The 24,275-nt window shown below is 48.0% G+C and overlaps 1 protein-coding gene across 1 annotated transcript in view; it reads right to left on the minus strand.

Moving 5' to 3' along the window:
* Positions 1-14,070: 14,070 nt before the first annotated feature.
* Positions 14,071-24,275, minus strand: part of LOC115331582 — a 28,679-nt gene continuing 18,474 nt past the window's right edge. Inside the window, exons 2-3 of the mRNA XM_029993702.4 lie at positions 17,065-17,172; positions 14,071-15,007 (exon numbers count right to left, since the gene is read on the minus strand). Coding sequence (XP_029849562.2) covers positions 14,853-15,007; positions 17,065-17,172 — 263 coding nt within the window. The 3' untranslated portion in view covers positions 14,071-14,852. The remainder of the gene's footprint in view (positions 15,008-17,064; positions 17,173-24,275) is intronic.

The raw sequence follows: 24,275 nt of genomic DNA on the forward strand, positions 1-24,275 counted from the left end.
CATGACTTGGTGTCACGTCGCCTATGAACAAATTCAGTTTCTCCACTAGATTAGCGGGAAAATTGACGTCATGTGGCCTCAACACCTATTCAATTACCCGCTAAATTTAGCGGGGAATTCAACTGGTGTTGAGGTCACGTGACGTCAATTTTCCCGCTAAACTTAGTGGGGAAATTCGGTTTCTCTGCTAGATTTAGCGGACTACTTTAGTTTCTCCGCCAATTTTACTGCTAAAAATAGCGGACAGATTGAATGCCAATTTTCCCGCTAAAAATAGCGAACAAATTGAATTTGTCCGCTACATCTAGCGGAGAAACTGAATTTCCCCTCTAAATTTAGCGGGGAATTGAATTGGATTTTAGGTCACGTGAAGTCAATTTTCCCGTTAAATTTATCGCGGTTACGCCGACGGCGACGGCGACACCGCGCAACACGGAAACGGGCACCTAAAAGCTGTGCTCTGAAAAGGCTTCTGGTCGGGACCATTTCGAGGTATGTCCCATTTTGTGTTTGCCTTCAAGAGCGACCAGTAGCGCGCTCGTGGTGGGTACCACCAGTTCCACCTAGAAGACAAAGCCTGTGCATCACGTCATTGTTACTGGATCCTCGCTCCAAGCGGCAAACACGCTGATGCTCGACGACTCTATGTTGCAGAGCGGCAGACGCGTGCGTCTGACGTTGTCGCATGTTAGCGTCATTTTCGTTCCAATACGCTGGTGGCAACGCTGACGCGAGCTAGGCGTCGCTGCGTGGATCTACTATGGATGTCGTTTGCGGGGGAAGGCACAGCCATTGTCTTTTAGGTGTACACGAGAACGGGGCAATGACGTAACGTGCACGCCATGTATAGGTTCCACGCTTCTCTGTGGCTCGGTGAATATGGTGCAGTGTGCGCTTGAAGATAACATTAGTCGGTTTGCCAACATTAACAGATGCCCTTGTTCGGGGCTCGGCGTTAACCAATGACGCCAATCTGCGTAGGTCGACTTACGAGATCCGTCAGTCCAGTGCCCAAAGAGGATAGAAGGGTAGGAGAGGGCATGACGTCGGCCGCGTAGCCTACACAATTGCTCCCTTAACGCCTCGCCTATCTCATTTTCCTCCTTACTCTCCTAACTTATCAGGCCAACGTGACCACATCACGTGAACCGTAGCTAGCCTTCGTCTAACCTTCGATCTGATAAAACCTACCGGACGGAGCACGCGCAAGCCTGCAAGGAATCCTTCTACAATCAAACATCCACCTCACACGTGACATGTCACGCGCACCAATTGCCAGAGAGATCTACGATCACGTTGGCCACAACATCGTTTAAACTTTTTATGACTAGGCTTCACCAATATTGCAACGTGCCCTTTCCTAGTACAGTACTCACAACCTCCTTGCCAGTGCCCCATTCAGACTTCCCCGCAGGGGGCACCTGTGAAAGCAGGTGTTTGGAGAGTGGCGTCTCCACGGACCCCGAGCCATGCGGGCTCGCCCGCCCACGTCTGGCTGTGCGTGGCTTTCCCGTGTCTGGGGAAAAGGGCATCCTGGTGGTTGAGCCGAGCCCGGGGTAGGTTTGGACCCTTCGGGGCCCCCCGGGCGAGGCAATACACCACTTCGGCCCCCGCTCCTCATGGACGGGAGTCCTGTTAGGCCCGGCCAGAATGATTCAGTCTAGTCGCCACTTCTTCTACTATCCCCTCCCTTCTTTCACCTTTGTCTTCTCCTTCTTTTCACCCTTCTCATTTCTCTTCTTCCCTTTTCAACTCCTTTGGCGGCAAGGGCTAACCTTGGGTGGTGACAGATACTCTCGTCCAGATCCACACTTGGTTACGGTTTCTGGGTATCGCTAATAGAGTAATGCTTCCAGCAAAGCCATATTTGTTATGGGGTGTTACCTATTCCCTCGTTGGGCTCCGTAGTGGGCGGCGCGCCACAGCTTCCGAAAACCCTTTGCCTTTTTATGGCGCCCCTCTCTTCTCAACCCCGAGCAGAGCGACGCCCAAAAAGGGTTCGCCCCGCTTCCCCTGCTTTCGAAAAAGCTAATGAACCAGAAAAATATCCTCGATTTCTTGTAGTTCACTCTACAAGTGACACTGTGCATTTGTCAAAAAATTCTCCCTTTGTCATTGCAAAGCATTTAGAACAAGTGGTTGGAAAATGTTATAAAGCAAAGAAGCTTGCTGGAGACCTCCTTGTTGAGGTAGAAAATAAGCCACAGAGCACAGCACTCTTGAAGATGACAAGACTGGGAGACTACCCGGTTACTGTCACCCCCACCGTACCCTGAATACTGTTCGTGGTGTCACCTCAGAAGATGACCTTCTCGAATGCAGTGAAGACGAGATCCTCGAAGGTCTGCGCTAGAGTGGTGTCGTTGCTGTTCGACGAATTACCTTAAAACTTGACGGACAAGAGAAACGAACCCGCCATCTGATACTCACACTTGAGCTCCATGCTCTTCCATCCACCGTGAAGGCAGGACGGTACTTGAACTGTAGAGTCCGCTCTTTCATCCCAAATCCTCAGCGGTGTTTCCGCTGCCAACGTTTCGGGCATGGTTCCCGAAAATGCCGCGGCCGAGAAACGTGGGGAAAGTGCGGTGGTACTGACTATGAAGCAGACATCTGCGAAAATGAAGTCAAATGTGTGACCTGTAGCGGAGCTCACCCTGCTTTTTCTCGCTCCTGTCCAAAATGGAAAGAGGAAAAAGATCTCCTGACTTTTAAAGTAAAACCTAACCTTAGCTACCAAGCAGCCAAAGAACAGCTTGCCTTTCAGGCAAGGGGTTCTTATGTCCAGGCAGTGTTGAGGGGACCCCCACTGTCTACGGTATCTGTGGAGACACAGACTTCTCCGGAAGACCTGTCCTCTCCACAGGGGTCCCCTTCCGAACCTCTGAAGGTGACGCACACTTAATCACCTGCATGTTCTAAGGGTGCTGTACCCTCCAAGGAGGGTCTCCCTCCAAGGTACCAGAGGTGCCATCAGCGGCCCTAGCTGGCCCTTCCGGCAGGGGTCGAGGGCTCTCTCCTCGTGCTTCCTGCAGCCACCTGAAGCCCAGGCGGACAGAACAACCTCCTCCTCCGCCCAAGGGCCCAACGCTCTCGCCAGATGAAAAAATGGACGAGAGCATACCGTTCTCTGAAGACGACCAGTCTATATATGTATATATATATATATATATATATATATATATATATATATATATATATATATATATATATATATATATATATATTGTTACGAAGATCTGCGGCCGGCAGCAAATGATCATGACGCGTCCACTCAATGAGATAGAAAGGATTTTATTGAAGCCGGGCCGTGCTCGCGGAGCCTGGCGCGAGATGGTCAGGCACGCCACTGCCCCAGCGTCGTCGTCGTCTTCGTCACATTTCCCCCTCCTTTAAAGAGGACGACCCGGCCGATGAATGATGAAAACACGAGAGTAAACTGAAAACACACACACAGACATAGAAGAGAAGGTCGAAGAAAGATGGACAGACGAATGACTGCTGCCGGCCGCGTAGAATGAAAATGTTCTTGAACCTGCAGCCTCTCTCCACAGCACTGCCGACTTCTGTACCAGCCACAGCGCCACGACGTCACGATCCTGGATAGGGAATTCATCTGATCACTACCAACACAAACGGGGCTGGGGACAGGGCAGGGGACCATAAACTCTCGTCCGTCTCTCGATTTCGTCCATAGTTCATCTTGTTCACGGCACTCTTTCTGAAAATTCTCGTAGCTCACATTCTTTGAAACTCTGTCTCGAACACTTCGGCATTTCAGGCAGTTCACAGGACGGGGGCTGTGCGGCGGGGCTATGGTACAGCGCTCAATCGGCTGTGGCGGAGGACTGCTGCACCCAAGGTCCGGAGCGATGATGACGAAGAACGAAAGATGATGTACCCCGCACCTCCACCAAATGTTACGAAGATGTGCGGCCGGCAGCAAATGATCATGAAGCGTCCACTCAATGAGATAGAAAGGATTTTATCGAAGCCGGGCCGTGCTCGCGGAGCCTGGCGCGAGATGGTCAGGCACGCCACTGCCCCAGCGTCGTCGTCGTCTTCGTCACATTAAATGTTACGATGTTGTCGTTGAAGGAGTAGACAGTCTCTGTCGGTCGGCTTTTATTTGGAACTGCCGGGCTCAGCTCGAGCTGTCGCGCGCCCTAGCCATTTGTCTGGTGCGCTCTTTTTCTTCATCTATATAACATTACACCCCCTTTTGTTTTGCGGTCGTTTCGACCGCTATTAACAAAATATATATGTATGCTTTTTTTTTTTTTTAACGAGGATGGTGGTGGTTTATGGGGTGGGTCGGGGGGTGTAGGGCTTCATGCGGGCGACGTGGACTACATCGGAGGCTGCTCGGCGTCGGTCAGTAGTGTCTTGCTGTTGCTGCACGTGGTATGAAAGGTCGGAGAGCTTGCGCACGACGACGTACGGGCCGATGTAGCGGTGGAGGAACTTGGTCGCCAAGCCCTGGTGACGCTGAGGTGTCCAGAGTAACACAAGGTCACCTATTTCATATGAAACGGGGCGGTGAGTCTTGTTATACCGTCGGCATTGGCCTTGCTGGGATGTATACGTGTGCGTAGCCGGGCAAGTTGGCGCGCTTCTTCAGCACGACACACGAGATGTGCTACAGTGTCGGGAAGTTCGTCATTTTGACGGTAAGGTAAGAGCGTGTCCAAGAATGTGGTTGGAGTGCGATTATGGAGAAGATAAAATGGTGAATAGCCGTGAGTGTCTTGAACGGCGGTGTTGTATGCGTAAGTAACGAACGGGAGAACAGCATCCCATTGGCGTTGGTCAGACTGGACATACATGGAAATCATATCAGCAATGGTGCGATTGAAACGTTCCACCAAGCCATTTGTTTGTGGATGATATGCTGTTGTGGGTCTATGAATGATTCCACAAAGATGTAATAGTTTTTGTATCACCTGGGAAAGAAATACTGTTCCTCGATCGCTCAGTATGTGACGAGGGGGGCCGTGTCGCAAAATGATATTGTGTAAGAGAAATGTGGCGACTTCGTCTGAGTTTGCTGACTGTAAGGCAGCGGTCTCTGCATAACGTGACAAATGGTCCATGGCAACAGTGACCCAGCGGTTACCGTTGTGTGTAAGAGGAAGGGGCACCAACAGGTCGACACCGATGCGTTCAAATGGGCAGTGAGGTGGATCGAGAGGATGTAGAAGTCCAGCTGGTGCGGTTGTTGGCCGTTTTCGTTGCTGACATTCGACGCATGATGCTACGTATTTGGAGATGTCGCGGTACATGCCGTGCCAGTAGAAGGTGTTGCGGACACGCATATAAGTTTTAATGAAGCCCAGGTGTCCAGCTGTGGGGTCATCATGTAGAGCGCCTAAGATATCAGGTCGGAGATGTCTTGGAACGACAAAGAGCAGAGTAGGACCATGTGGGTCATAGTTGCGACGATACAGTACGTCATTCTGCATTGTGTAGGGGTCAACAAGCCGTTGTTCGTGGCGGGTGAGGTGGGGTTTGTTCATACAGTGGAAAATCTGTTGTAAGTGTGGGTCTCTCCTTTGTTCCACAGCAAAATCCAAACTAGAGGTCAAAGCTATTGCGGCAACGGCAGCTGAGGGAGTTTCTGGGGAGGGTGAGATGGGACTCCGAGATAAGCAGTCAGGCGCGTCGTGTTGTTTTCCGGACTTTTAGAATATGGAGACGTCGTATTCTTGGAGTTTCAGTGCCCATCGTCCCAGACGTCCAGAAGGATCTTTCAAGTTTGATAACCAGCACAGAGCGTGGTGGTCAGTAACCACTTTAAACGGACGCCCAAATATATAAGGTCTAAACTTGCTGACTGCCCAAATTACGGCAAGGCATTCTTTTTCAGTGATTGTGTAATTCATCTCTGCGTTGGACAAAGTTCGGCTTGCATATGCGATGACATGTTCGTGAGCGTCTTGCTTTTGCATCAGCACCGCACCAAGTCCATAACCGCTAACATCGGTGTGAAGTTCGATATCAAGAGCAGGGTGAAAATGTGACAAGACTGGCTTGGTGGTCAATGCAGTCTTCAGTGTTGCGAATGCATCCTCTTGATCTTGAGACCATACGAACGGTCGATCTTTTTTAGGAGAGAGTTTAAAGGAGCAGAAATGGCAGCAAATCCGCGAATAAATCGTCGGAAATATGAACAGAGTCCAAGGAATGAACGGAGTGCCTTAACTGTTGCGGGGCGTGGAAAGTCGGTAACAGCGCGGAGTTTCTCTGGGTCTGGTGATATTCCGTGATGGCTGACGACATGTCCAAGAATTTTGATTTCTCGTGTACCAAAAAGGTACTTTTTAGAGTTGAGTTGAAGGCCGGCGTTTCGGAAGCATTCTAAAACAGTTGTCAATCGAGATAGATGTTCGGAAAAAGTGGACGAAAATACGACAACGTCATCCAGGTAACACAGACATGTTGTCCAGCGCAACCTGCGTAGTAGCGAGTCCATCATACGTTCGAAAGTTGCAGGAGCATTGCATAAGCCAAAAGGCATGACTCGAAACTGGTAAAGTCCATCGGGTGTTACGAACGCTGTCTTTTCTCGATCTTTTTCGTCAACGCTAATTTGCCAGTAGCCCGAGCGCATGTCAATCGACGAAAAATAGTGGCGTCATGTAGTGTATAAAGGGCATCATCGATTCGGGGAAGGGGATAAACATCTTTTTTGGTAATTTTGTTGAGTCGTCTGTAGTCAACACAAAAACGCCATGTGCCATTTTTTTTTTTTTTTCACAAGCACTACGGGAGAAGACCAGGGACTTGCGGATTCTTCAATTATATTTTGCTGTAACGTGTCACTCACGTGTCTCTGGATGACTTCTCGTTCTGAACTAGAAACTCAATACGGACGGCTGCGTATGGGTTTTTCTGTTCCAGTATCGATAGTGTGTTTAACGGCAGATGTTTGAGCCAGAGGCCGAGAGTTAAAATCAAAAATGTCAATGAAGGAGCATAATAGCTTGTATAGGATATCCTGCTGCTCTGGTGGCAAATCAGTGCTAACGTTTTTCCGAAGCAACTTGAAGGAGTCATGGTGATCATTCAAATGAGATGTCAGAGGTACAGTATGATCACTGACAGTATTTACATACTTTATGTTGTTGATTGTTGTGAACGCCACGCAGGTACCAGCCGACAAGTCTTGCGCAATGTTAGTGGTATTTGCTATAAAAACGGTGGTTTTGGCCGCAGTACACGTTATAATTGTCTTGGGTAAAGCACGTCCCTTCTGAAATAACACTTCGCGATTTGGTTCCAGCACGTAGGTGTCGTCCGTCACAGATCCTGCCAATTGTACAATAGCGCCAGTAAATGGTGCTATCCGTGTGTGACTCACTGCGCGGAAAGGTACAGATTGTTGTCTTGATGTGGAGGCGTCATTCGCATCTTCGCCGAGGAGAAGTGTGCGTGTGCCACAGTCAATAAGTGCACGTCGGTTGGCTAAGAAATCCCATCCTAAAGTTATGTCGTGTGTGCAATTGTCCAAGACAGCAAAGCAATGGCGATGAGGCTCGTTATCGATAAAAATTTCAACGGAAACTAACCCAAGAGGATGTATCAGGGACGTGTTGACTCCACGGAGACTGCCACCGTCCCAGGGTGTGGTAACAAGCTTTAACGTTTTTCGAATGTTCTCGCTAATTATTGAAATCGATGCTCCAGTATCAACAAGTGCTGCCAGTCTCACCTTTTTGATGATTATGTCAATTAAATTAGATGAGGACACAGTCGGTGGGGGATGTCGAGGAAACCAAGAAGCAGCCGTACCCCCTTTAGCTGCCTCATTTAGTTTTCCCCATCGAGGAAAGCTTTTGGAAAGGTGGACTGACCGCGGAGAGGGGAGGGCTGCCGGTATGCGGGTGAGGGGCTGCGGTGTTTGCGACCACGGTTGGAAGGAGATGACGAGCGCCGTTGTTGATCGAAGCGGGGATCATCAACCTCGTTAGGTTGGTTGTAGAGCCGGCTGTTTTCATGTGGCGTAAAGTGCCGGGAGCCAGATGCGGTTCTTGCAGTGTCCGATAGCCGACGGCGACAGAAGCGCGAATAATGACCTGGTACACCACAGTAGAAGCAAGTTGGTTGACGGTCCGTGAAGTAGTTCGGAGGAACTACTGGAGGAGCCCAATATCGTTGTTCAATATAAGGCCGGGGAAAAGGTGTTCGAGGGTCAGGATGGTACATCGTGATGGGCTGATAATATTGTGCCGGAGACGTAGCGCATACTGCGTCGGGTGGTAGGGGTGCCGCTGGTAGAGGTAAAGATGTGGTCTCGACGGAAGGAGGGGAAAATCGAGACAACTCAGTTCGAATGAGTGTTCGCAACTCGTCGGGGGTAAGATGTGCCTCTGTTGATAAGCTTCGTTGAGGCGCGGGAGACAAGGCGGCGAGCTCTTCTTTGATTATTGTTCGGATGAGGGAAGCGATGTCGCCGGTCGATGAAAGTGGGGATGACGCGACGCAATTCTGGAGGCGAGTGATGCTCTCTGTTCCTGAAATGCGCCGATTCCGAAGCGCTTCCCATCGCTGGCATTGTTCCTGGAGTCTGGCGACTGTGGTTGGATTCTGGGAAATCAGTATGTTGAATGCGTCTTCTGCAATCCCTTTCATGATGTGGCTGACTTTTTCCGATTCAGGCATCGCTGGGTTCGCGGGTTTACACAGAGCCAGTATGTCTTCAATGTAAGCCGTGGTTGTCTCAAGTCCGGACTGAGCGCGAGTCGCAAGCTTGCGGGTCGCGTCCTGTGTTCGGCTGGTAGGGCATCCGAAGACATCTGATAGACGGGTCTTGAATGCGTCCCACGAGGCTATCTGATCTTCGTGGTTGTCAAACCATACCTTGGCGGTGTCACGTAGGTAAAAAACCACATTGGCCAATTTTAGGGTGTTGTCCCAGGCGTTGTGAGTGCTGACGCGCTCGAAGTTGCGGAGCCAGTCATCCACGTCATCGCTTCCGAAGCCGCCGAAGGTGGGAGGGTCTCGCTGTCGGTAGGGGACGGAGCCAGCACGGAGATTTTGAGTGCCTGACGCCTCACCTCGAGACATTGTTGGGGCAAGCTGCCTCAGACTTCGGAGAAGCGTTGTGGTTAGTGAGCGAAGAGGCGCAGGGGACGCACCTCCACCAAAATGTTACGGTGTTGTCGTTGAAGGAGTAGACAGTCTCTGTCGGTCGGCTTTTATTTGGAACTGCCGGGCTCAGCTCGAGCTGTCGCGCGCCCTAGCCATTTGTCTGGTGCGCTCTTTTTCTTCATCTATATAACAATATATATATATATATATATATATATATATATATATATATATATATATATATATATATATATATATATTGATCTGACTTCCTTTTAGATTATTAATGTCTCTTTTTCTTCAGCGGAACTGTAGAGGCCTCCTTCCTAACTATGACTATGTGAGCCAGCTACTATAGATGATCACGGCCCCATTGCATTTTGCTTGCAGGTAACACATCTAAAAGCGAGCCACACTAATATATTAAAGTACTTCCGGATGTTTCGCAAGGACCGGTTACAAGCCGTTCATTCATCTGGAGGCGTTGCAGTTGTAGTGCAACGCTCAACCCCATGTAGCGAAGTGACTCTGCAGACTTCGTTGGAGGCTGTGGCAGCCCGCATTTTGTTAGATAGTTTAATTACATTTTGTTCCTTATATATACCCCCCAGTTATCAGCTAAAGATTGAAGAGCTTGAAGACCCTGTTAGTCAGCTCCCACCGCCTTTTCTGCTTTTGGGAGATTTTAATGCACACTCCTTTGTGGGAAAGTGGCAGACGAGATCCCAGAGGGGCTCTCATTGAACGCTTTCTTCTTTCCTCGGGATTGTGCCTAATTAACACAAATGAAGCCACATATTTTAGTTCAACAACTCACACTTTCACTTCCATTGACCTATCTATTTGTCACCCATCATTATTCCCATTGTCTTCATGGATGGTCATCCCGAATCCTCACGGAAGTACCCCTTTCCCATCATTTTAGAATTTAACCATCTTCCAATGACAGTCCCCACGCGCTCTCCTCGTTGGAAATTCGAAAACGCCGACTGGTCAACTTTTAAAGAATCGTCTCTTTTGGCATGCACATCACTTGACGATCTCGATATCGACAGAGCCACTGAACATATCACTCACCACATTTTACAGGCTGCCATTCTTTCCACCCCCATGACGTCCTCGCATCTACCCAGGAGACCTAAGCCCTGGTGGAACAAAGATTGCCGTTTGGCCAAAAAAGAACAAAATCTAGCTTGGGGTATTTTTAGGTGCTACCCTACAACACACAATATCATTGAATTTGAAAGAAAAAGAGCCCAGGCGAAGTAGATTCGAAGGCAAGCAAAGAAAAAAAAAAGTTTTAGAGGGTACGCTTCCTCAATTAACAGCACTATACCTGCGAAGCTATAGTGCTGTTAATCTTCTGCTGAGTGATGTGTAGGGCTGGGGGAGCCTCTTCAGGCGGCGTTAGATCGCCTTTTGCTTCCTCAGCCCAGACGCAAAGTCTGAATAAAGATATTATTATAAGGAAGTCTGGGATCGCGTACATAAAATTGACGGCTCTTACCCGGCATTCACTGTCCCACTCCCGAGTCGAAATGGAGTGTGTTCTGTAAGTCTTGAGGAACAGGCCAACATCCTTGGCGAGCATTTCGAGTATGTCTCCAGTTCCCAACATTATACTCAGACGTTTCAGCGACACAAGATAAATGCAGAAAAAAAAAAAGCTGTTAACACATCAGGTGGCACGCACGAAACCCTATAATACTCTATTTACATTATATTAACTTCAAATGGCACTTCTTTGTCCCAAACAAACTGCCCCTGGGGACCAGATGGTATTCATTATAAAATGCTTGAACATCTTCATCCCTCCACTATGGAGCTAATTTTGTACCTTTTTAATAAAGTTTGGCTCGAGGGCCACTTTCCATCCTCTTGGAAGATTGCTATCGTTGTACCAGTGCTGAAGCCCGGAAAAGATCCCTATTGTGCATCTAGCTTTAGACTAATAGTTCGAACAAGCTGTCTTTCCAAGACACTAGAAAGGATGATCAACAAGAGACTGATGTTTTTCCTAGAACGAAACAACTGCCTTGATAAGTTCCAATGTGGCTTTCGTTCAGCACGGTCCACTGTCGATCATCTCGTCCGCTTTGAGACCTTCGTACGTGAGGCGTTTGTCAACAGGCAACAGTGTCTCTCCATCTTCTTTGATTTGGAGAAGGCATACGACACGGTCTGGCGTTACGGCATACTGCAGGATTTGTTCGATCTTGGTTTCCGTGGCCGAATGTTGAGTGCTATACAGAGTTACCTGCAGCAGCGTACTTTCCACGCGAGGCTGGGAAAAACTCTCTCTAAGGTATTTTTACAGGAAAATGGAGTCCCTCAGGGGTGTGTGCTGAGTGTCACTCTTTTAATCGTCAAACTTAATTCCATTGGCCTCCTTCGGTGCAGTATTCTTTATATGTTGATGATCTCCAGATCTCCGTTTCATCCTGTAATTCCTCAATTTGTGAACGTCGCGTCCAACTTGCGGTTAATAATTTGGTCAAATGGGCCGATACAAATGGTTTTAAATTTTCTCCCGAAAAAACAGCTTGTGTCAGCTTTTTTTGTCGATGTGGTGCTCTCCAGAAACCGTCTTCGAACATGTATGGTTCTCCTATTGTTGTAAAAAATGAACACAAGTTTTTGGGCCTTGTGTTCGATTCCAAGTTGAATTTCGTTTCACACATTAAGAGCTTAAAACTCAAGTGTCTTAAATCTCTGAACATCCTTAAGGTCTTGTCATATGTATCATGGGGCTCCGACCGACTGTGTCTGTTGCGTATCTATCGCTCAGTCATTCGCTCTCAGCTTGATTATGGTTGTATTGTCTATAACTCTGCTCGGGCATCAGTTCTAAAGATGTTAGATCCTATTCATCATCAGGGACTGCGATTGGCTACAGGTTCATTTCGCACCTCCCCAGTGCTTAGCCTTTACGCGGAAGCAAACGAACTGTCCCTTGAGTATAGGAGGTTTTCCCTGGGTTTTATGTACTCTGTCAGGGTGCGCTCTGTCGTGGAGCACCCCGTTCGAGATAATATTGAGACTATCAAGTTCCAATGTACATTTGAAAACAAACCTTCCATAGTCCCCCCTCTTTCTATGAGGAATAATACTGCAGCACAATCTGTTGGGATTGATGCAAAGCCTCAGCTAGTCCAGTACCCACCAGATATAGCTCCATGGAACAACTGCCACATACATTGCGACCTTACACTGACCAAGTATAACAAAAAGAATGTTCCACAGGAAGTCATAAGGCAGGACTTCTTTGAGCTTCAGACCAAATATCACGAGAATGCCAGTTTTTATACAGACGGGACAAAAAAGACTCGGTAGTAGGCTGTGCTATGGTGGGACCATCAGTAAATCAGGTGAAGAGAATAAATTCAAAAGCCTCTATACTAACAGCAGAGCTTTATGGTTTGCTGCTGGCTGTTGATTACATAATCAAAAAACGACTTTCTCACGCTGTAATCTACACCGACCCTTTAAGCTCTCTGAAGGCAGTCGCATCAATGAACCGTGTAAAAAACCCACTGGTTTCTGAGTTAAAGCACAATATTATCGGGTCCATATCACTTGAGCGAATGACATTTTAGCGAACAGCGACATTTGAGCGAATTAACGTTTTAGCGAATAACGGGGGCGCGCGTTAACCCATCCGCCGCGCTGCGCTTACGCCGCTTCGCGGCGACAGTCTGCGGCGGCTCATTACAAAAATGTGAACCCATTTGTCCCACCCAAAAACGCCGTTTCGCGGCGTCCGACTATTCGCTAAAGTGTCATTCGGTGAAACGTGGGCGTTCGCTAAAACGTCATTCGATCAAGTGAGTGCCTCCCAAGATTATCCTGGCTGCTAAGAAAAATCTTGACATAGTCTTATGCTGGGTTCCTAGCCATGTTGGCATTCCTGGAAATGAAACAGCTGATTGTGCAGCTAACTCTGCTAATGATCGAGAAATTGACACACACCAAATACCCTACACAGATTACCACAACTCTCTGAAACTTTGCATCAAAGCAAAGTGGCAGCTGCAGTGGAACAGCGAAACCAGCAACAAACTAAACGCAATCAAACCTTTTCTAGGCGAGTGGGAGAGTGCCCGACATGGGGAGCGCTTTTATGAAGTCATACTCTGTAGGTTACGAATCGGTCATACTCGTCTCACACATGGACGCCTCTTGAGCGGGGAGGATGCCCCTGAATGTGTGCACTGTAACTTACCTCTAAGTATTATGCACATACTCATTGAATGCCCTATGTATGACCAATGCCGGCATAAACACTTCTCACTGCTTTATAAAGAACACATTCCACTACACCTCGCCCTACTACTAGGTGACGAACTGCTCATTCCATACAGTTGTGTTCTTAATTTCCTCACAGATATCGGCCCAAGCAGCACAGAGTTGGCCAGTATCGGCAAATGGCTGGCAATGGTCCTTGGCCAAGTGGCCAGACAGTGGCCAGAGACTGGCCGGTGACTGGCCTTTATCTGGCCATTGGCCAATGACCACTGGCCATCAGCCATCGGCCAAGCACTGGCCAATGAATGGCCACTCTCTGGCCACTGGACAAAAGACCGTCGCCAGACATTGGCCATTGCTTGGCCGAAATCCGTGCTGCTTGGGGGCCTTCTACACCGTCTGTGATTTTACTTTCTATCCTAAATTCATTGTCATATTGTTTACACTTATACACATTCATGTTCATGGTTTTATCATATATTTCGCTACTATAGCTCTTTCCTCTTCTTAAACCCGAATTGCAATAGTCTAAGCTTGGCGCAATATAGCCTTAGTTGCTGATGCGCCATAAACCCCCAATCAATCAATCAACCATTCAGACTTGCTGCCAACTTGTACTGGGTAGCGCCCACTTGCCCTTTCCTGAAGTATGCTTAACACTGGGGAACGACAAAACCACTGCTCAGCTCCCCCAGTGGTCCCCAGAAAAAAAAGAAAGAAAGACAATTGGATGGGTGGCAATTGGCTTTAATATATCGACTCTTCCGTCCCAATTTGACGGACTTTGTGGAGCTCACGGATGTGCATCCACGACCGTGTTCAGCCCCGTGCCAGGCCAAGAGGTATTGGGGAACAGAATCCACAAAGGACCTTTCGCGACGATGATATGTGCACCGCTCTGGCGCGGCCTCGTGATCAAATGGAAATAAATAGCTCTCACAGCGAAGGCGTGCAGGCCTCCGTGCTTACGGAACGAGCGATGGAACATACAGTGACACACAGGTAAGGACGAAGCACATTTCCAAGAAAGAGAACGGTCCCCAACCGCGTCTCGTGCGCGCGACCAGCACGCGCGAAGGGACAAATCGATCGGTGGGCACAGAAAGGGGAATCGCCATGATCCCGGGTAAAACGCTAACTCACTCGGCCGAGGCAAGCCAAGGAAGACGAGGCAAGCCGAGACAAGACGAGGCAAGCTGGGACAAGCCCAAACAAGCCGAGTCAAGCGAGGGCGATCCGAGCCAAGCCAAGGCAAGCCGAGGCAAGGTAAGACTAGCTAACGGAAGCCTAGGCAAGTCAAGGAAAGCCGAGGCAAGCCAAAGCGAACCAAGACAAGCCATTGGAAGCTGAAGCAGGCAGCCAAGACGAACCGAGGCGAGTGAAGAGGAGCCAATACAAGTCAAGGGAAGCCGAGGCCAGCCAAGGCAAGTCAGTACGAGCCAATGCAAGCCCGGCTGTGCGGGTAGCGTTCGGTATCCGGGTGGTTCGGCAGATCGTGATGATCGGGGGAGTCCGCTCTAGAAGAGCCTCTTGCTGATGCCGAAGCGGATGCCCTTGTTGGAGACCCGCACTTGGCGCAGCTTCCTAGACGCGGCCTGCCTGCGCAGCATCTCCACCAGTTCGGCCGCCGTGTAGCGGACACCGCCGCCATTCAGCCGCCGGGAACGACGCACTGCGGGACACAGGAAGGAGGAAGGTTAGGCAGGGATGCGGATCTGGGCACGAGTATCCAAACCCGTACAGCCGCAGTTGCGCGGCTCATATGTCCTACAAGAGACGCAGACATAAGGAGAGAATTTTACGTCTGGAAACAGCGCTCAAAAAACAGACGAGGAAGGTGCAGACGGGACAAATTCAACAAATTATTTAATAAAAAAAACAAAAAAAAAACAACAACATCGAGCTAACTCTCCACATTGCTGTCGCGTCGGCTCGTGCCTCAAAAGGGCTACCTCATTCTTATGTAAAAAAAAAAACACAAAAAAACCTAAGCTTTCTGACTGACGCCTATTGCGCCTTCCTTTCCCATCTCAACCCCCCTTTTAACGACAGAATATCGCTATCATTTCGACGTCGACAGAATTCGTCGGCAAATAGGGTTCGTTTTGACCGACCTTCCCATCTTCGCCGCGGAGCTGACATCACCGCGCTGCACCATAAAGACGCTATGTTTTTGTCATTCGTTGCGTGCTCCGGAGAGAAATCCCCGGGATTTACACGCTGCGAGTACAATAAGGTTAGTTTATAATCACGAGGTTTCCCTTAAAGGAAACCGGAACATCCAACGTCAGCACGTAGAGCGAGATTTGTTTTTTTCTTTAACAATTTTTTATTTTCTCATCAATTCTTATAAATGCCATTCACGTTTCTCTCTATTTCCGAGAAGCAAATGCCTGTCTGCCTTTTTTTGTTTGGCGCTCGAATTAACATATGAATGAACAGCGTGGCTTTAGGCTTAGCGTGAAGTTGCATATCGTTGATGAGTTTTCGGGGATACTATCTCATTGACGTCGCTCGCTGAACCGTATGTGTCGTCCCTTGTACTCATTGTCCGGCAAGGCGAACACGCGGATGATATGAATATCCGGTATGAATATGAACTTTAGCTTAGCCCCGCGCATCGAGTCGTCCTAAAATTAACTGATTTAGGGGTATTGGATGAAGATAAAGAAGGTTCTAATTATACCAAGGCTGCCTCAATGTCCTTCTGTTTAGGGCGATGCCACCCTTTGTAGTACTCGATGGCCGACAGCACGCACTCACGGAGAAAATACAAAGAAATCGACGAAAACAATATGTCGCCATAGCACAGTCAGCGCCACAAACGCGTGCACGGACACGCTCTTTCACGCGCTTCTGAACAAAAAATAAACGCGTGGAACAAAATTGCCAGATGTCTCCATTCTAAGCAAAGCGCAAATGAAGGCACCCTCTAATCAGCAAAAAATATATCTATTACAAATTAATATTTTGAGTTAGTGAAAATAAACATATGGGTATAATTATAATTATACCCATATGTTTATTTTCACTAACTCAAAATATTAATTTGTAATAGATATATTTTTTGCTGATTAGTATGTTTTTGCAATCTATGACATCTGCCGTGGCTAGCAGTTTGTTCCCGAAAATAATATTTTTTTTTTTCCTCAAACAACCTTTTTTTAGGAATGTTCGAAAGTCTTTGCCATACACATCCGATATATACGAAAAAAAAAAAAAAAAAGATGGCAATCGCAAAGAAAAACAACAGCAACAACAACAACAAAACGTACGACTTCCGTGAGCCAATCAGAGAGATGGAGTGAATCACCTCATAGCTCTCCACAGGGGAAGGAGTCTATAATACGGTTCGTTGTCACGTGACTCTTTCCGACTTTCTGATTGGCCTGCTAGAGTCTGGCTCATAGAGCAACAAACGACGTCACAGGCAAAAAACGTGATCCCGGCGCTGATGTTCTGGCAAAAACTATGAGCAAACGGATGCGGCGCTATTGTCGCGGAATCCCATCTCCTGGCTGCTGAAGCTTCCGTCAGTCAATTTAGAGAGTGACTTGCCGCAGAACCTGCGTGTGCCACATCTACTCCCGCTGCCGCGCCACCGCCAGGATCACGGCGGGCGTCATCAGGCGTGACGTCATCAGGCGGTAATCGAGGGACCATATTTGAGGACGCCGTAAGCGCGCTAGCCGGGGACGCGTTCCAGGCACCATGCCCCACGGCACTCACTGAGGTCGTCGTGCCACCGGTAGTAGTCGGACGACGGAGGCGGTGAGGCGAGCCACTGGAGTTTCTCGCTGGCCGGTTCGATGCTGGGGCCGGCCTCCAGCCACGGGTCTGCGTCACACGGAAAAAGGCGCCCTGATCCAACAGCTCCTAGATGGCGAGGCCGTGGTGCTTGACCTTCTACGTCAGCTACAGAAGGCCAGAGTGGGCCACAGATTGGGCACGAGTGCGACGTCAGCGTTTGGCTGGGACTCGTACTTAAGCTTTGGCCTCCAGTATGTGACGTCATATATCAAGCTCTACGGCCTTCGTGTCTGGGAGGTGATGAGACCCCGCGGAGGAGCAGCAACCGACGTTCACCAAGGGGCACGCAGAGGAGGCAGCCACGCCCTCCGTCTGTGGTACCGGAAATTGCTTTCTTCTGCGCGGCTCTTGACATCTAAAGTAATGCGGTATTCTCACTTTTCTAAGATCCTTTTTTCAGGCGAGCATTTCGAGTTTTATTTGCTGGCAGCTCTGAGTTCCGCAATATGCAACGAGGGACAAAAAAAAAAAAAAAAGAACAAGTTTAGGAAAGTAAGACAAGAAACGATTCAGCTATAGCCGGTGAAAGGCCAAGAACGAAGTGGAAGCTCCTCCCACTCTTTCCACTTCAGCGAAGCGAACGGTGGAGAGGAGGTCGCCTCCTCTCCACCGCCCGCTCTTCTAAAGTGGAAAGAGGTGGGAGGAGTCAACGCGTGCCGAAATTCGTTTCATCAAAGAGGCTTTCGGCGCGCGCCGAACAAGATTCCACCTCCCCAACAGAACTTGCAAAGATTATGCCTCCGAGTCATCGTTACACAGCCTTCGCCGATTATATTTTGGTGTCATGATACACCAGAAGCCATGACGTCAGCGGCTCCCAATCAAAATGCGCGTTTTTTTTTTTTCCTATTTGTTTTGGTGTGCTCGCAGGCCGAAGTTTTTTCCGATGACGGGATGAAACGTCATAGAGTTCTGATGTCACGTGCGTCGCATCATGGATGTTCGCTAATCCCCCAAGCCTGCGGGATGCAGCGCAGATTCTGGGACCTGCCTACGGAATATCCGACGTTAGAGGGAACGCTCCCCTCCTTTTGGGCCCGGAAAGGATTACGGCCAGCCTTATTGAGTGATTGAGCTTCGAGGGTGTCGTTCTTCTCTTTCTGTCTTTCCCTGCCTCTTGTTCGATCGACTCCCTGAGGTCGTAAACACGTTCAGGAAAAGAAAGACTCCACCGACTCAGCACTCCGTCGTGCGAATGCTCGCTAAGGTTTTCTTCACTACCCTCTCCTTCTCCTCGCGGCTTATTCTCCTCAAAGATTTATGACGTTCCCGGTTTTCTCTAGAGATTAAGGCCTGTCATGCGAGCACACCCGCCCCTCCACTACAGATAGTGTACTCTATCCAACGGACACGGACGACCGAGAGGAATGGCGCCTAAACACTCGTGGGAACCTTTGACGACGTGGAACAGCTGAGAACGGCTGGGAGGGGGCTTTTGTTGTCTCGCCTCCGGCGGAAGCTTCGTATACCTTTGAAAATGCCTCGGCGTTTCGTGCACAGTTGAGTTTGCAGCCAAAGCACAGCGGAAGGCACGATGCACGTGCCGGAGGCCGGGTGTTGTTCGGAAGACGTGTCCTGCCGTTCTCACTCTGCGCGTGACTGTCGTAGATTCAGAGGCAGCCGTAGACCCTTCTGCTGTTTACAGACATGAACCGCCGCTTGCGTTCCAAGCGACTTCCGGTCGCACTGTCTTTGCGAACCTGTTGAGCTTGCTCATGTCACAAGTGCTAGAAGGCATAAATGCTACACGGACAACAAAGGTGCAGATTTAACAGATTTAACGAGGGCCTTCGGCTGTACAATATTGCAACTTGGAGGAATCAAGTTGGATTACAAGAATACTGGAAGAAGATCTCGCACTCCTTCGTTCTTTCGGCGTTCACCTGGATGATTGGCGGTTAAACGTTTCATCTACATTTCAGGCAGTGACGTGAAGGTGGCCTTTATTTAATCTTTTTATAAACCGCATGTTCTCCGGGACGTCAAAGACTGGAGAACCACTTGGTGGCGTTTTCCATCAAAAGATTCTATAGTTCTACTCACCTCAAATATCGTAATAAAAAAAAAATCTGGTTACTCGCGGCACATTACTAATTTTCCCCTTAATATGTTGAATTAAGATAGGTGCATATATGTGCATCCTTGATTAGCTTCGTGTCACTTCATCAAGACGTACACGTTTCAAGCACGAAAGACATCGTTTCTTTCTCCGCCAACAACATCTTGTAAGAACTACTTTGCGAAGCCAAGGAATGATGCGCAAAGCTTCATTTTTTCTTGATGTGACAAGGGGTATGCGGGTAGGAGCTGAGGGGGCGGAGGAATCAAGGTTCACAGGGACGCGAGAGAGCCGAGCTCTGACTAAATGATTCTTGTGTGGACGCAAAGCCTTTGTCCCTCTTCACTGCTCGATCGCGTTCAAACACGAACGCGAAAGCCAGCGTTTGGCGTTCGAACGCGTTATAAGAGTGAGTAGAGACAAACTTGAATATGCCGAGCGAAACGATCGGAAATTGAGTGGAATCCTACGATAGCTTCATGGCCGCCCAAAACCGCTCGGATAGTTCGCCGTGAAGACCAACATGCGTACCTCTAGGATCCCTTCGCGCGCTTCCCGACGTCAAGCAGCAGAAGAAAAGAAAACAAATACATACTCGAAACAATACAATTTACTGTGACGGCCGCTCGATCCTTCGATTCTGAACGCAACGACAACAATCCCACCGACTTAGGTGACCGTAGCCGTACCAACAGGGAAGGCCTAGGAAGGCGCTCTTTTCTCGCTGTGTCTGCCTTGTTAAATAAATGTTCGCGCTCGACATTTTTTTTTTTTTTGCTTTTTTTTTTCTAAATGAATTTTCTTTTTTTGTATGGATAGCCTAAATCTTGACCTAGATGTTTCGGTTAGAAGATGGGGCTTATCTCTTCGCCGTCCCGTTGTCATTTTCGAAGTGTTGCCCGGTGGTGGCGGACGCTCTCGTCTCAGTGACACACTCGTTGATTCTATTTACAGATCTTTTCGAGGTACAGACCAAATAAACACCGTAGGGATTACCAACGCATCATGTACAATTTATTTTTGTGTGTGTGTGTGTGTCTCTAAAGCTCCGCAAGCACACTACAAAAAAACAACAACAAAAAAAAACAACAAGATATGGCGATCGGAATTCTAAGTTTGATGCCTGCTCGGCCGTCCTCGCGACTGATTTCTGTTTGCTCTGTCTGTTTCCGACAGGCGGAAAACAACAACAACAACAGCAACAACAACAACAGCAAAAACAACAACAGCAACAACAACAACAACAACAACAACATCAACAACAACAACAACAACAACATCAACAACAACAACAAAAAACAAGAAAATTCGCTTTTGGAACTACGCCGGTATATTGTTTGTTTCTTTTATTTCGGAGACAGGGTCACAAGGAGGAACGACAAAAGGCAGATAAGCTCTGCCTGACGAGGCCCGGTTCCCTCAGTACACTGCATCAACAGTCAATGAAAAAAAAAAAAAAAAAAGACAAGTACAAAACATCGAAAAAAAAAAAACATCGGCAAAAAACAGCAGTCCAATATCATTGGTACCATTACCTCCACAAGGATGAAAATTAGACGTCATATTTTATACAGTAGCTAAAATAGACCTGTTCATATAATGCTATACACAGTGTATGTAAAGACAAATTGACGTTCAAATTTATTGCTATTTATTATAGAAGCCATTGTATTCGTACACGAACACGGCGGCCTCAATGTACCGTATTTTCCGACCCGCCGACTATGCATGTTTAATATGATGGAAACTTGGGCGAGTTGGTGGTACATAATTAACGAGAAAGTAAAACAGTGCCAAAAAAACGGAGGACAAGAAGAAGTGAACAAATCGTGATCGGTTCCGTACACTTGATCTTCTTGTCCTTCGTTTTTTGGTGCTGTTTTACTTTTCGTTAATCATATGCATGTTTAAACGTTGAAATTTCACTGGGAGTATTTACAAAAGCGGACTAGGCAAGAATTTGAGATAGTGAGCTGAATCTTTTTGCCTTTTTTTTTTCTGAAGCAGAACTACCGATTCTTAAGCCAAGTCAGGAAAGTCCCACTTTCGCCAATAGTCGCGGACAACCTAAGAGACGCAGGGCGAAGCATAGTATGTTCACGATCCCTGCGATATTTACTCGTTCTCAAATTTTATTAGTGGCTAATGCCGAAATGTCATTGGTCGTGAAATGATAATGTAATGCCCGGAATCCCTATACCGATTTTCTTTTTCATTGTATTTCTTTTCTTCTAATGTCTTGTGGATCACATTTGTTCAGACGGCACATTTTGAACAACATACCTTAAAAAAAAAAAAGAAAAACATCTTGGGGAATTTACGCATTCTGTACGGTGAAACACCGCGACAGGTGAGGTGTTACGTCGGGGCCACTAAGGGTGTTATCTCGGAGCAGATGGACTCAACGAACGGTAAAGGTACGAGCGCGCTCCATACATAGAGTCCGCTTAGGCGTTTTGTATTCAACCCAGTAACACGCCGGACGAAATTTCCGTAGCGTTTTGGAACCAGAGAGGGTGTATTAAGTAGAAAGCATTTCCCGAACCTGTTAGACAATTACATTGGACACAAACTAGGACTGCCTCGTGGTAATCGAAGAACACTTCGAACACGCTTAAGTTTGAACACGCTTAAGTTTGAAATTCAGGGAACGACAAAACTGCATGTGTATGCATGAACCTTACCTTCCCTGTCGTTGGTGTGGCTGCCTGAAAGTCGTATACGATATAGATCACACGCAAACAAGAAAAGCGCCATCTAGTGTCTTCAGGATCAATGATCAAATTTCCGCCATATTGGGGGCTTCTCGTATCGATAGTTTCGCCCGACTAACAACGGTCTTAGCAAAGTGGGAATTGTAGATCTTAAATATGATAACGTGCTGCCTGTCTAGTACGAACTCTTCACACGGCGTCTTGGATAAAGACCGTCCACTGACCTGAATGGCCCAGTTCACTGCTGAAGCGACGAGTCTTGCGCGACCCTCGTTGCTGACAATTCCTTTTCCAGAATTTCGCGGCCGTCTTTTACTGTTTCGAACCGAAACTAAACAGAAACGCATTGAGTGCGAAAATACCGGGTGTATGTGAGAAGTTTGAACCCCGCTTTTCGTACCGCGTTGCGGGGAGCTCCAACTCAGTCAAAACGTAACCCCAGCCGTTTGAGCAAGATGCCGAAGTTTCAGCACCAACCGGCATCTTATTCAAAAGTTTTAAGCGATTTTATGAAAATGTCAATGGAAAAATGGTGGCCGACGGAGCTCTCGAATACATGGAGCTCTATGGCGCCAGAAACCGAAAACGGGCAAAAATGGATCCCATTTTCCCACTGAAAATTTCAGAAAATTATTTATAACTCTTGAATAAGATAACGGTCGGTGCTGAAACGTTCGCATCTTGCTTGAACGGCTGGGGCTACGTTCTGACGGAGTTTCAGCACTCCGCGATGTCTAGTTTATTTTTGAGGTGCGAAAAGCCGGGTTCGGATTTCTCAGAAACACCCGGTACATTGTTTTAATGTCATGAAGACCGAGTTAAATGCAGATGCGCATCGTCCACAGCTGAAAGAATTGAAAAAAAAAAAATGGAAGCCGTTTACAACTCCCTGTAACGCCGGATTAGAGCGCAGCTCTTGAGGAGGAGGATGGAAGGGTACTGAGGGACAGATGACTCCCTGAGGTCACGTGACCTCGGGGGGGGGGGGGGTGTCACATGACCTCAGGGGGAGGGGGGGTTACGTGAGGGTAACTCTCATAATCCTCGTGAGGGTAACTTTTTTAAAGGTAACTAACCCTCGCAACCCTCGTGAGGGTAACGGTCGTGACCCTTGTGAGGGTAACTTTCGTGATCCTCTTGAGGGTAACCTTCGTAATCCTCGTGAGAGTAACCCTCGTAACCCTCGTAACCCTCACGAGGGTAACCCTCCTGACGTCATTATGGAAAACTACCCATAATGCAGCGCGCTGTTACGCCGTTGCATGCAACGCGCGGTTACGCCGACGACGCTCAAGCCGGAAACGGGCGCCTAAGAGCTGCGCTCTCAAAAAAAAAAAAAAAAAAGAAAGACGTTTACAATTTTCTGTAATGCCGAATTAGAGCGCAGCTCTTGTGGAGGAGGAGGGGAGGGTACGGAGGGGACGGTATGCCCCTTTTCCTCATCCGTACCCTCTCTTCCTCCCTCCTCACCTACTCCTCCCGTGCTCCTCGCCTCTTCCCCCTCTTCCTCTTTCTCCTCTCCTCCTTCCTCAACCCTCATCCCTCTTCGTCCCCCCTCCCGCGCGGTGCATTATGGGAAACGTCCCATAATACGAGGCGCGCGTCTATGCGGTGTATTATGGGACGTTTACCATAATGCACCGCGCGGTTACGCCGACGGCGACGGCGACACCGACGCCGCTCGAACCAGAAACAAACTCGTAAAAGCTGCGCTCTAAAAAAAAAAAAAAAGAAAAATGGCGGCTTTGAGTGGCATGCTAATAATAGGTGACGTCGCTTAAAAGAAACAAAAAATACAGAAAATAAAAAATGAAGGTTGTGGAGAGATTGGTTTTAAATTGAAAGTTCCGGAACACTTCGCAGGAGAAAATAAATTGACTGGCGTTGGGGTGGATAATGTTCGGAACTCAGTCTACGAAGTTCAAGCCCCATCTACACTAGAGCAGACCATAAGAGGCACAATCAGTGTCCCGGGAAAGGCAATATCCTCTGGAAACATTCTGCCGACGAAAGCTGTTGACATGACTGCGCCTCGTGAAGGAAAACGATGATAGCGCATATTGTGTATATGCACGTAACTGAGGTGGAGTAATTTGAGAACAATGAACGGGGAAAATGTAATAAGTCAAAGATCCGTAGTTTCGGAGTTGCAATGCCAGGAGTTTATTGTGTGTATTACGACAGTTTCCCCGAGAAGCTCGACGAAACTATCGTCATCTCCTGACGAAGCTGAGCCTCTCGGCGAAATGGTCGTAATACATACAATAAACTCCCAGCATAGCAACTCCGAAAGTACAGATCTTTGACTTCATATATATATATATATATATATATATATATATATATAATGATATTGA

This window comes from Ixodes scapularis, unplaced genomic scaffold (genome assembly GCF_016920785.2).
Source record: "Ixodes scapularis isolate PalLabHiFi unplaced genomic scaffold, ASM1692078v2 PGA_scaffold11__112_contigs__length_91849675, whole genome shotgun sequence".
Classification (NCBI taxonomy): Eukaryota; Metazoa; Arthropoda; class Arachnida; order Ixodida; family Ixodidae; genus Ixodes; species Ixodes scapularis.